Source organism: Lissotriton helveticus, chromosome 5_1 (assembly GCF_964261635.1).
Source record: "Lissotriton helveticus chromosome 5_1, aLisHel1.1, whole genome shotgun sequence".
Lineage (NCBI taxonomy): Eukaryota > Metazoa > Chordata > Amphibia > Caudata > Salamandridae > Lissotriton > Lissotriton helveticus.
In genome coordinates, this window is record NC_136065.1 from 1,771,999,983 (window position 1) to 1,772,013,613 (window position 13,631).

Sequence of the window (13,631 nt, forward strand, 5' to 3'; positions counted from 1 at the left end):
GCCATGCCCCCTTTCTTCACTAGTCTGCAATTGCGCCTCCTGGTGCCCTCATGGTTGGAGGGATTGCTGAGAGGTGGTCGCAGGGGTAAACAACATTTACAACGCAACTTTTACAACGCACTACCATTACAACGCATTTTTTACAACGCAAAAACTTTTACAACGCATACCATTACAACGCATGTTTTTACAACGCAAGTACTTTTACAACGCATGCCATTACAACGTAAGTATTGGTAAGTATATAATTATGTTTAATATTTTATATGTTTGTTTTTTTTTTACGTTTTCAGCTTTTGGGTAAAGGGGTATTTTTAGGGTTTAGGGTCAGTTTTCAGTTTTTGGGTAAAGGGGTATTTTTAGGGTTTAGGGTCAGTTTTCAGTTTTTGGGTAAAGGGGTATTTTTAGGGTTCAGGGTCAGTTTTCAGTTTTTGGGTAAAGGGGTATTTTTAGGGTTCAGGGTCAGTTTTCAGTTTTTGGGTAAAGGGGTATTTTTAGGGTTCAGGGTCAGTTTTCAGTTTTTGGGTAAAGGGGTATTTTTAGGGTTCAGGGTCAGTTTTCAGTTTTTGGGTAAAGGGGTATTTTTAGGGTTCAGGGTCAGTTTTCAGTTTTTGGGTAAAGGGGTATTTTTAGGGTTCAGGGTCAGTTTTCAGTTTTTGGGTAAAGGGGTATTTTTAGGGTTCAGGGTCAGTTTTCAGTTTTTGGGTAAAAGGGTATTTTTAGGGTTCAGGGTCAGTTTTCAGTTTTTGGGTAAAAGGGTATTTTTAGGGTTCAGGGTCAGTTTTCAGTTTTTGGGTAAAGGGGTATTTTTAGGGTTCAGGGTCAGTTTTCAGTTTTTGGGTAAAGGGGTATTTTTAGGGTTCAGGGTCAGTTTTCAGTTTTTGGGTACAGGGGTATTTTTAGGGTTCAGGGTTAGTTTTCAGTTTTTGGGTACAGGGGTATTTTTAGGGTTCAGGGACAGTTTTGGGTTTATGGGATACAGGGGTATTTTTTGGGTTCAGGGACAGTTTTGGGTTTTTGGGGTACAGGGGTATTTTTAGGTTTCTGGGTTAATTTGGGTTTTGGGGGTACAGGGGTACAGGGTAAAAAAATTAAATTAAATAAATTAAATTAAATTAAATTATATTAATTACAATTAATTTAAAAAAATATATTATATACTTACCAATACTTACGTTGTAATGGCATGCGTTGTAAAAATACTTGCGTTGTAAAAACATGCGTTGTAATGGTATGCGTTGTAAAAGTTTTTGCGTTGTAAAAAATGCGTTGTAACGGTATGCGTTGTAAAAGTATGCGTTGTAACATCATACATCCGGTCGCAGGCCATGCCCCCTTTCTCTACCACTCTGCAAACACGCCTACTGGCACGCTCTTGGTTGGGGGATGTCTCACCCTTCACCCCTTATTCACTTGTGCTGCAATTTAGTATTGGATACAAGATTTAAATAAATGTCCTATTTGGCAGTATTTTCCCACAGCACTTGCCCCAAACCAACCGAACAAGTCTGTTGTTGATTGTTTTGAGCACACATCATGAAATTGCTATATGTACTGTGATTACACTCATGGCTGTACCCCTCAGTGTGGAGACGTATACATATTTGCACAAATAACCTGAACCGGGACATGATGATGCTAAGGACAATGTGCAGTACATATAACGCGGATGGGTCCTTGTAACGGGCACACGTCACTTTAGTGTGATTGTCTACATTGAGAGAAATGTGCAATACATATACATTGATATTATCAAGTAATAATAAGCACTTCACATTATCACTGCAATATGTAATATAGTGATCATAACCAGTAATGGATGATAATCTATGAAGGGTGTATGTGGAATAGCTGAATGGATAGGTGAAATACGGACTTAGCCTTAAATGCACTTTGAAGAATGTGTAATATATATCATGCAGATCTCATCATTGGATGGGCACACATCACTTATAAATGTAACCTGATAAACACCTTTTTGATTTTATGGATGTAATGTGCGAGGAGATCAATTATGAAAATGTTACACATACCTAACTCTGAATATGCCGACTGTATAGTAAATTGCAGATGTACATTCCTGATATTTGGATTAACTGTTGCAGTTTCCACCCACTAATGAAGGGAGTGGAAAATTATAGTAGGCTATACAGACCCTGAAAGTAACTGACTGTGTTGAAAATCCCGTCATGACGACATGAAGTTGTACCGTGAGAGATGTATTCCCCACAGTGTATTAGGGGAATGGTAGGATGGATAAAAGGGCACAGACATAGAAAATGGGCATAAAAAAGATATGTAGTTCAAATTTGAAAAAGGTAAAGAAACAATTGTTCTTTTAAATTATGTCTGAAGGTATTTAATATTGCCTAATTGGTGTATTCAATGGAACCTATCACTATGGGATATTGGTGAATGGTAATGAGATCAAATGAAGGCAGAGATGGGTCACAATGTCGGGTACTGAACATTCTAATGTTTCCTGGGTCAATGAAAATGATGAAGGACTACATGATGTCTATCATGATGGCAACCTAGGCCCAGTGGAAGGCGTTCAGCCGAAACATTTCAATGTTCTTTCTTTTTTTTTGTATTTTGCACTCTCCAAATTTGTTGGAGGCTTGCAATAAAGCACACCGTTATTCTGCTCCAGCAGTTTCTATGGAGCCTTCAGTGTTTTGTACCACAAGTCGGGGAAACCAACTCCAGTTAGAAGTAAAAACACGAAGGTAAAAAGACCTCCTTGAAGGATACAAATGGAATCTATCTGCAAGAAGCAAAGCTCAGGGACAAAAATAGAGAACAAGTGGGCAAAGCATATGCCATAAAATATTTAATGAATACACTGCAATGCATCTTGTCCTTGTGGCTCCTTGATATATACTTTAAACAAGAACGGACAATACAGGAAAGACTTCTACTTTATCTTAGATTGCGAACCTCCAATATAGTTCTCTGTACAATCCACCATCTGGGAAATGTAATTCATAGGCTTGCTCAAGGTTCTTTTCTCAGAATCATCTAAACATCAGAAGACAAATACCAAGTTTGACAGCTTTCACCTGCTGCTGGACTCAACAACTACAAAGCTACCTTTCCGGACTAATGCTACCTATTTACCAAAGAACACTATGTGACTAATCACAGTACAATTAGCGCAGTCCAGGCCATAAGTTGGGCATGGCATGAAAAAAATGCCCCGTCTGTGCATGGTGTGGACAGTTGCAGGTAAACACTGGGCAGCAATGTGACAGATATATGATGCATTGCTGCCAGGTACACTTACTTATAAATAAATAAGTATAAATATTGTGTATTGATGAATATTGCATTTGGTGTGAGTGTTATGGTTTGAATGGCTGATGTGCGAGTTATGGCTTTTGCGATAAACATAACTAGGGAATTTTAGGGCGTTGAGTTTGCAGTCATTTAACTATAGCGTTATACATATATATATATATATATATATATATACACACACACACACACACACACGTGACTCAGCACAGGCTTGAAAATTTTGCTTCACATTTATAATAGGTTGAGACATTCAATCTTTCATACAGTTGTCCTTCAAACAACTTACCGACTCCATACTGATTTATTTCACCACTTTCTCTATGGTCTTCATAATTCTGCTGGGTGTAGGCAGATGGTACTGTAATGTCCTTCCTGAGAGACTCCCCATTTCCTAACTGATAATGTTCTCCTGAATTGATCTGCTGAGCTTGACTCCCAGAATTATCATCCATCATGCTGAAATTCTACTGCTCAGCTTTTTTGTGGAAATATCAGCCTGGAAATAAAAGAAGAAAAAAAGTTCACCGCATTATAATTTATTATTTCATCTGAGCACATGCTCTATCTTCTTCCCCCTCTTGTGGAGGAATGCTTTATCTCATTGTCTTGAGGTGAGACTTGCTTCTTGCTCACTATGCATCTTTCCCATCTCAACTGCCCTCTGCACCAAGTGAAAACGAGGTTCACCCACAGGGGCAGAAAGCAGACAGGCAATAGAGAGTAAAATTCAGACCGAAACTGTGATAGAAGATGCTCACAGCACAACACCCTATGCAATGCATCAAAGTAACCAAAACAAACTGAGGCTTGCTTCCATAACTTGGGTCTAGGGAAGGAAGCTTGTTTGAACACTCATTGCAATTAGCCAGAAGCACTGCACCCTGAAAGATTGACTTGTTCAATCCCAAGTGTAATGGTGGCTTGGAACCTCTACATACAGATGAGAAGTTGGGGTTCTTGCGTAGGCTATCTCACTTCATTAAGTGCAAGACATTTACTCAGGCCACTCTATGCCTTAAGCATGTATATCTCTAGATGAAAGGAACCTTCATTTGTCTAACTCGGAAAAACTGGAAGTACTATTGATATGACGCTAACTGTCACAATGCCTACCACTTACCTCTGGGAAACACCCATCCACAGGACAAAAGGTGAAGAATTCTCTGCTGTATTTCCGATTCTGGTCCACGTTTCTACGGCGAAGTATACAAACTACCAGCTAAACCCACACATAAAAGTCATATCACTACTCCAATTAAAACTAAACATAGCCCTAATCAAGGTCTCGGTTCTGCCTTGCTTGGACTTTTGCAACACAGAGTATGCTGGGCCACCAAACAGCATACACTGAAGTTACAAAGACAGAAGAAAGCAGCAAAACTATGACCAGACCTCAGAAGCAGGATTGCCCAACCCCATTCGAGCGTTCCACAGTGGGAGTCTGGTGCTGCAGCCAACAATCAAATTCAAGGCGCTTCATGTTATGCACAAAGCCTTGTGGGAAAAATATTTCCCAAAACTGGCTCCATGATACCAGCCCACCACACCAAAGCATTCCAACCTGATTAAAAAAAAAAGTGAGATGGAACAAACAGGGAGAAAATACACAAAGGCACAAAGTCTAAACGAGTTACATACCTCACACTTTCCTTTGTCATAGTTAGACTTTTGACAACACACAAAGCATACTGGGCATAGTGTTTTCAGCATTTGGAGGTGTGGTGTACCCACTCCTGAGTGCGCAAAGACTGTTTGGTCAGCCCTCTGAGGCCGACAATACCAATCATGCGCACTCTGCCCTTCTCCGTGCAGGAAGCATTGCAACCTGCATGGAGAGCATGCCCATCCTATAAGCCCTGGGCTGGGCGCCGTCCCAACCAATCACAACATTGCTTGCAGTGCTGTGTTTGGTTATTGGGAGGGAGCCTGGCTGCCTGCTTCCTGTTCCTGACGGAGGCAGGAGCCGAGAAGACATTGGACCCGGCCTTGAGGTAAGTTTTTTTTTATTAAACTCCCGGCGCGTGCAAACCCCCCCACAATCCCCTTCCCCGCGCAACAACCCTGTCCCCCACCCGCGAACCATGCCTGTCGCGATTTCTCCTCCCCCACATCATGGGAGACAAGTCCTGTCCTAACCTGGCGGATCCTAAAAATAAAATAATAATGACTTCTGTTATTATCATTTTATTTTTTCACTTGCACTGCTACTAGGGCAGTGGGGCAATGCACTGCTACAAGGGCAGTGAGGCAATGCCCTCCGCCATAGTGAAGGAGCAGCTACTGTGTTCTGATCATCATTCTTTTTTAGTATGGAATACAGTAAGGGGTCTACAAACAACAAAGCCTGAATCACACACACACTTCAAGCACAGGAAATGGCAACTAGAAATGCTGCTTTCCAGGAATGATGCTACAGTGTTGCCTTGAGAATCTGCTTAAAGTGAGGGCTTATTGTTTTTCCGTTCCCATGGCGAAAATGGTCTTCTGATTGGTGGATACACTTTCTTGAGTTCTTCGAAAAAATCTGTAATAACTACAACTTTAAAAATTTCATATGATTTAAATATTTTCTTTAGGTCATAATTTGCGCCAGATACATGTTTATGTCCATGCTCAAACCTGTTCTTCTGAGACCAAAGGCTGAATCTTTTCCTATTTAATAAATAAAAGATTCTTGTGTACGGACATTTCACTTCCTTTAAAATCTCTGTACATGCTGTAGGAAGATTTTGATGTCCACGTTGTTCAACTTCAGAAGCCCTGCTGCCAAATTCAATAAGGTTAAGCTCTGTGTTGTATTTGCTCTTATCGTATGGCCAACAGATTGGGATTGCATGAAAGTGTTTTGGTGTCCAGATAGACATGTGCAAAATGTCTGGGTACCACCACTGCTGCAGCTAATCTTGCCTATTATGATCATGTTCATTGGAGATCTTCGTAGTTTCACTGCCATAGAGGGTATGAGAGGGATTGGGGGAAAGGCGAAAAGAAATCCTCTTGACCTACACATCAAAATGACATAGCCTAGTGATCTCAGTTCTAGTAAACTGGAAGTGAAGTCTGGGCAGTTTCTGTTTAGGGTAGTTGCAAAGAGACCTAAAGACAGTCTTTAAAGGCATATTTTACGACTTTGTTGCCCAGGACCCACTTGTGACTTTCCTGGTAATATGGACAGAGGAAGTCAGTCTGCTTATTCATCATCTCTGTGATGTGCATTGCTGTTAGCGGGAGATTCATGTCTAGGGTCCAATACCAAATCAACAATGCTTTAGTGAACAGCAGCCGTTATCCTTTTTTTGGGGGGAAATCTTTTTATTGGTATTTTTAGTATTACAGTACCAACAATACTTGGTGGGCATTTCATTTACAGTGCAAAAATGCAATGATACTGTGTATAAAGTACAAAAAGGATGCTAGGTTTCGAGTGTGGGACACAGTACATTAGATCTGGCATCACCATGAGAGGTATACAGAATTACACAGCAGGTGATCTAGATGGCCACTTTGATAATCTGGGATCCAGCAGCCTCCGTTTGGCAATTAATTTGCTCGTTTGCCAGGCTGGCGTCGGTGATAATTATGGTTTCTTTCAGCAGTTACGATGTGAGAGGTTCCCAGATGTCCCGGGGCCAGCTTTGATCCTTGTTTACTGAGGTAAAGCATGGTGGTGGTGTTGTCGGTTTGAATCCGAACTGTTTTCTTCTACAGGGATAGAAAAAAAGCCTTGAGATCCAGATGAGCTTCTTTCAGGTCCAGGTGGCTTAATTGATATGAGCTTTTTTTTACAATCTTCGTCTCTGTATAGATGAATGAGCTAGATAAGCCTTCCATCCTGACAAGAGACACGTCTTTGACTGTAACATTATCACTTTTTGGAAGGGACCACCATCGGAGAAATTGGTTTGCTACAGTGTTTACATTTAGGACCCGAATTACAGTTTGGTGGACTGCTAACTCTGTTGTGAAAGCGATGTAGTACCCTGACCATTAAACCCCAGTCCATCCACCTCATTTAGAGATGGCTAGACGTTAAGTTTTGTGTCAACAGAGCCCCCGTCGTTTGACAGACGGTACTATGTTCATCAGGGTGGCGGAGAATAATACCTCACTCCATTCTGATAGATTACTGCCGGTCAAATATAGAGATGACCGCTGGTCCAACAGTCACCTCTGCATAATGAAAGGAACTGCTGACAAGGTGGTTCCTTTCAATGGACAAAACGTTTTGTGGACATTTTTGAAGGCTGTTCACCGAATGTTATTATTGTTTGATTTTTTAGAAATCAACTACTAAAGCATATGTTTGTTTCAGAAAAAAGAAAAAATAATAATCCATCTGCCTGAGAGATATCTCCCTCAGTGTGGGGGTTATTTTTTTTCTGTCCCTCACAGCCAGGTTTTTCCTGGGAGTGACGGACGAGGAAAACAAATATATTATGCTGTCCATCATAAATACCTACTCTGTTGGCCTTCAGTGGAGTTTTACCATCAGCGGAGCCAACAATGGCGCTGAAGATGCAAAACTTAAGATCTGCTCATCTCTAAATGTCGATGGCAGACCAAGGGTTTGCAACATAGTACCCTGCCCACCAAACTTGAAATCTGGCCTTTAGTCTGTCTTCTCAATCCTTCTCCTTCTCACACCATTGATCGTCTAGGCACTGGTGCAGGGGCGTCAAGTGCAGCCTTTCATTCGGGACATTGTAGATATAAGATGCCATGGAGCCCAAAAATGTATCTGTCTTGCTGTAGGATTAATGGCTTGCCAACAGGAGATGACGCTTTTCCCAGATAGATGACACTCTCTCTTTCTCTACTGTTGTACCTATGAACCTGGCTTCAGATCCTTCCTAGGTTTTTTTTTTAAACATTCTTTAATGATTAAGAAAGACAGAAGGCATAAAGATTAACAACAAGAAGTAATCAAAGCAAATGCCATATAAAACCTTGGTACAGAAAGGTACAGTTCCAGAGTTGCACTACACTTCGTGACTAATCGCATCAGATGTAAAAGCTAGTCACAGAAGTCCACAGACAGTCAAAGAAACAAATGAAGTGCGTAAACGTGTGAAGGTAGACAACAGTCCGCCAAATGTCAAGATCTTTGCACAGTTTATCGTCCGTCCTGCATTGTCAATCTCACGTCCTCAGCCACTGCCCATTCCACCACATCATGCTTCTAATGCTCCAGGTTTGGGCCAGCCGTACCTATCCAAGTAATTGACATGCAACACTTGGCCACAACCAAAAGGAGTAGAAACTTGAAAGACATTTTCTGATCCTTACCCCTGCAGATTTCCCCCAATAAGCACATGACAGGGTCTAGAGGACAAGGAATCACCACCGTCACCCTTAGGACCACTCAGTCCCAGAGTGCACGCATCAAGGGACATTGCCAGGGAAAGTGCAAAAAGGACGCTGTGGGATAACTGCATTGAAGGCATCTTTGGGGCACAGAGGGATCAATCCTGTGTAACCTGCAGAGTGTCATATATGTTTGATGGAGATAGTGAAAGTGAGTAAGCTTTAATCTAGCATTACTTCAAATAGGGTGAACCAACCCGCACATACAACGGCAAATCCTCTATCTCGATCCCCAATTCTCCACTCCAGGCCGTCCTTGCGGGAAAGGGATCCCGTTCTCCAGCATGGCCCTATATAAGTGTGTGACCAGATATCGCCCCCCAACCCATCTCCAGCAGGGCCCAAAAAGTATGGGACGTGGGCGGGGTTGCTGGAAACGAGGTGCAGATGTCCCTAGTGATCACTGAAAGGCTGCCATACTCAATGACGTGCCCCGGCCCCAAAGCAAAAGCATCCCGGGTCGCCTCACAGGAGATGAATTCCTCTCTGAGGAAGGGATCCCCTAAGCTATCACAGCCCCCATCATGCCATATGGTCATGTAAACTGAAATAGTTTCCTCCGGGAATGCAGGAAGATCCCAGAAATGAAAGTCCCTGGCGAATGGGGCCCGTCTTATTACCAGTTTATCTGTGCACACCCATAACTGTGCTGTGTGTCACGCCAAGAAAGAGATTAAACCTGACTCCCTAACCCGTGTCATTAGGAGCTGATGTAGCGAGAGTGCCTGAGAGTCCTCCAGCAACAACAACGTTTCCCTAGTGTCCCCCTCCGAGAGATTCTTTTGACCAAACTTGAGGGAATTTGGTCAAAAGAATGATGAATGTAGTAAAGAAAGCACAGTTGCAGGACCTGTAGGAAGTTAGGTCTGTGCATACAATACCAAAATGAGGTATAGGGTGCACAGAGTCTAGGGAGTCACCAGAGGTATAGCAGAGGCTAAATTAGATATGTATTAACAGCTCTGTTCATGGTAGTGTGGTCGAGCAGTTAGGCTTATCCAGAGGGTGTGTTAACCGCATTTACTTTGTATTCACTCAATCAAGGATTGATTACACACACTCAGAGACATAATCCAGACCAATTAGGTAAGTATAAAAAAAGCTTGCTTCTGTTTTATTTATTTTAGAACAAGCAGGACTTGGCATAGGTATGTAAAATATTCTCTCAAAATCAAGACTGTTCAAGGAAATGCAGTTGTGATTGCAGTTGTGATTGTAGTTGCAATCATTACAGATTTGTATATGCTTTAGAAACTGAAAAGAAGAGATAGGAAGCAGCTGGGTCATAGGTGACTGCACCACCAAACTAGTCACAATGGTATATCCTATTGCCCACCTCAAGTGATCTGCTGCTTGTAGATCACAAAAAATAACTAGACTATGGGCCCGATGTATCAAAGGGTTTTGTCCATTCTGTGTCTATGGGGAAATGTGTTGATACATATGGCCCTAAATTTGGTTGGATGAAAGGCAATACACAGAAAACAAACATTTAGGCACATACAAATATGCAAACACAGGCAATTATAGATGAATGAATTTTGGGATATCCTTATTCTCTGTTGTTGAATCGTAATGCATTTACTATAAGCTTGTGGTAGAGCGAGAAAGAAGACCAGACGAAAGTGTAGATGGCACTCCAATGTTCAGTCCACACTGGGTTCAGTATTTCCGGCGTGGTAGTTGCCAGTGACCGGATAACAGTGAATTACAATTTGGTCGGTCCTTGCTTCTACAGACCAGACCCATTGACGTCCCTAACGGACCGGACCAGGAGCGGGGTTTCAACATGCGGTAAATGCCGCCTTCAAAATCTTAATTAACTGTTATCCGGTCACTGGCAACTACCACCCCAGAAATACTGAACCCAGTGTGGACTGAACATTGGAGTGCCAGCTACACTTTCGTCTGGTCTTCTTTCTCGCTCTACCACGAGCTTATAGTAAATGCATTAGGATTCATCTCAAATCGTCTTTCTTGGAGACACCCGCTATTGAATACGCCTTTCCTTACATAATATACTGCCCTGAAGAAGCAAACGCATTGGATGTTTATCCTTGTGAAGCACAACAGAGAATAAAGATATCCCAAAATTAATTCATCTATAATTGCCTGTGTTTACATATTTGTATGTGCCTAAATGTTTGTTTTCTATATATTGCCTCTCATCCAACCAAATTTAGTCTACTTTGGAAACAGTTTAAATTACACAGTAATTACTTTCAGATTACTTTTTAGTAACTTTGGGATTACTTTGAGTACTGGGGTGTGGTATGCCTGGATACCAAAACTTAAGATCTCAAAATACAAGGTTACATTTTTATACATTTGCAATTTAGTTCTCTTTTCACCATAACAACATCAGTCAACACTTAAAACATTTTAGGCCCCCAAATATTTTAACATGGGTTCTTATGGGCAAAAAGTGTTAGCGGTTTCTTGGGTAAGTACATGACTTACGAGTAGGAGTTTTGGGGGTTAGGACCAAGGCTCCCAAAGGTCTAGATGGGCACTCAAGTTGCACCACCAGCGGCACTGGGGCAGCAGGGTGCAGACTGCAGGGGCCCAATGTTAGCCAATGGGGCTAAGGGGGCCTTCGGCCAGCGGCACTGAGGTGACCGTGTACAGGGTGCAAAACGGACATCTGGGACCCTGTGCTTTGCAATGGAGACCTTCGGATCTGCGAAGTTGCTGCAGGGCCGGGCAGAGAGACTTCTTGAAGGAGACCACTGGCTGGAGACGGTAATGGGATCATGGGGGATGCCTGGACACAGTCGGGTGGACCACCCAAGGCCGTGGAGCGTCTGGTGCAGGGGTGCCTTCTGGTATCAGGTTTCCTTAACAGCTCCAGTCACGGTTGGGGGGGACCCTTCAGGTCGAGGCTGCAGGCGTCGTCTTGAGACTTGACGGAGGTCGGGGATCACCAGATCCCAGGTCAGGATCGCTGGGGAGAGTTCCTTGGGGTGTTGGACCACTCGAACTCGGGCTGTGGGATTCAGGTGAAGAGTGGTGCAGAATTGCGGAGTCGCCGGAATCCAGATTCTGGAGGTGAGTCTTTGTTTGAGCAAATTCGGCGCTCATGGGAGACAGAGTCTGTAATAGGGTTGCAGGGCAGGTCCTCCAGACTCTTTGGGTTGCTGGCTGCTGGACTCGTTGGGGTTCTTGCTGTAGGCAGGTCATAGACGGGACAGGCTGGTAGGGCTTGGGCCAAGGCAGTTGGTGTCCTCTTCTCCTTCCTAAGTCAGCCCGGCTCTTTGGTCCTGGTCCTGGTTCTTCCTTCCTCGAATCTGAGGAGGCAAGGTTCAGGGTCGCCCCTAATTACTAAATTTAGGGGCATTAAAGGGGTGTGCAGGTCGGGTCAAATGGGTCCCTTCCTTGGGGTGGGTACACCCCCTATTATCACCCTCAAGTGGGAGGGGGCAAGAGCCTCTTCCTAATTGGCAGAGTACCCTCATCTTCAAGATGGAGGGGACTGAAATGTGTGCTTCACCTTGCCTCCCCAACCTGAGGGGTGGGGTTGGCAAAGGTGGGCACACCTCTCTTCCTAGCTTGGATTTCCAGTGGATTCTCCCACTCAAAGTGGGGGCCAGAACCGGTGGGAGCCAGTTGAGGGGGCAGAAAAAGGCAGGGGCAGCTTCTAAAGGCGGCAAGCCTGTGCAGCTTCCCCTTTCGTGGACCCAGCCCATCCTGGGGAAGGAGGCATGACACCTCTGCCCATGATGGGCTTTGTTTCTGGACCCAGAGAGCGGAGGCTCTCTACCCAGAGGTCCAGAAACCTGTCTGGTGGTGGAAAATGGCGGGCAGCCATTCAGGAACCACATCAGGGCTGGTCGATTTTCAGGCGGCATCACTAAGATGTCCTCTGGGTGCATTTTACATTAAATCCAACTCTGGCATTAGTGTAGGTTTAATGTGCTGAGAAGTTTGCTACCTAACTTCCCAGTTTTAAGTAAAGCCATTTTAGAGCTGCAGAGTTCGTAATGGCCAACTCTCAGACTATATACTCTTTATGGCTTTACTACATTTACAATGTCTAAGAATGGACTTAGACACTGTAGCCGTACAGGGCTCATGCCTTTGTACCCTCACCTTAGGTCTAATGCACCCTGCTAGAGGGATGCCATATCGACTCTTCACTTTTCTCTGCACCAAAACACGCAGCCTGCAGTGGTAGTGTGTGTGTGTGTTAAGGTGCAGGGCCTCTATGGGTGGCACAATAGGTGCTGCAGCCCTTAGAGGCCTTCCCTAGTCACAGTTCTCTTGGGGTACCAATGGTACGTTTACAAGAGGTTTACCTGTAGCGAGGGATATGCCAATTGTGGATAAAAATCGAACAATCATGGGAAAGAACACAGGCCCTGAACCTGCTTGGCAGGGACCCAGGGCACAAGTAAGGTTGCATCAGAAGTCAGGCAAAAGAGGGGGGTAACAATGCAAAAAGGGGCACTTTCCTACACATATATCTTCTTAAGTGTAGATTTTCACCTTTCTTCAAAAAGGCCTACAAAGACACTTAAGAGAGAGAGGCAGATTTTGCCGCCTATTTACCTACAATGGCCAGATTCTTCATCTTGAAGAGAAAAAAGGGGCCAGAATAAAGCAATTTCAGATAAACAGTATAAATATCCCTCACAAACCCTTATTTATGATAGAAATTAAAGGGAACAGGACACCATAGCCTCATAGACAGCCAGTATATGTCTAAAAACGTCCCTGTGCCTTTAACAATCCAGATACCACCAGTATCTCTTCGTGCACAGCAGGTGGCAGTTACTTCAGTTATTTTTAAGGCTTATGTTAAAAAATATGGAATAAGGAAATTCCTCTGTTCAATTCACCAGGGAGAGTCACTCATGACTATAATGGAAATACCCCTATAAGAGAAATGGAGTTACAGGTAAGAAATAATTCCTTCTCTCGTAGGGGATTTCCATTTATAGTCATATGTGCTGAATAGAGTAGCAAGC

The 13,631-nt window shown here is 43.3% G+C and overlaps 1 protein-coding gene across 3 annotated transcripts in view; it reads right to left on the bottom strand.

The window, feature by feature from the left end:
• Positions 1-13,631, bottom strand: part of MAPT (microtubule associated protein tau) — a 1,132,093-nt gene that overhangs the window by 938,875 nt on the left and 179,587 nt on the right. For all 3 annotated transcript variants that reach the window (XM_078645042.1, XM_078645040.1, XM_078645041.1), the window contains exon 2: positions 3,587-3,796. In XM_078645042.1, coding sequence (XP_078501168.1) covers positions 3,587-3,755 — 169 coding nt within the window. In that variant the 5' untranslated portion in view covers positions 3,756-3,796. The remainder of the gene's footprint in view (positions 1-3,586; positions 3,797-13,631) is intronic.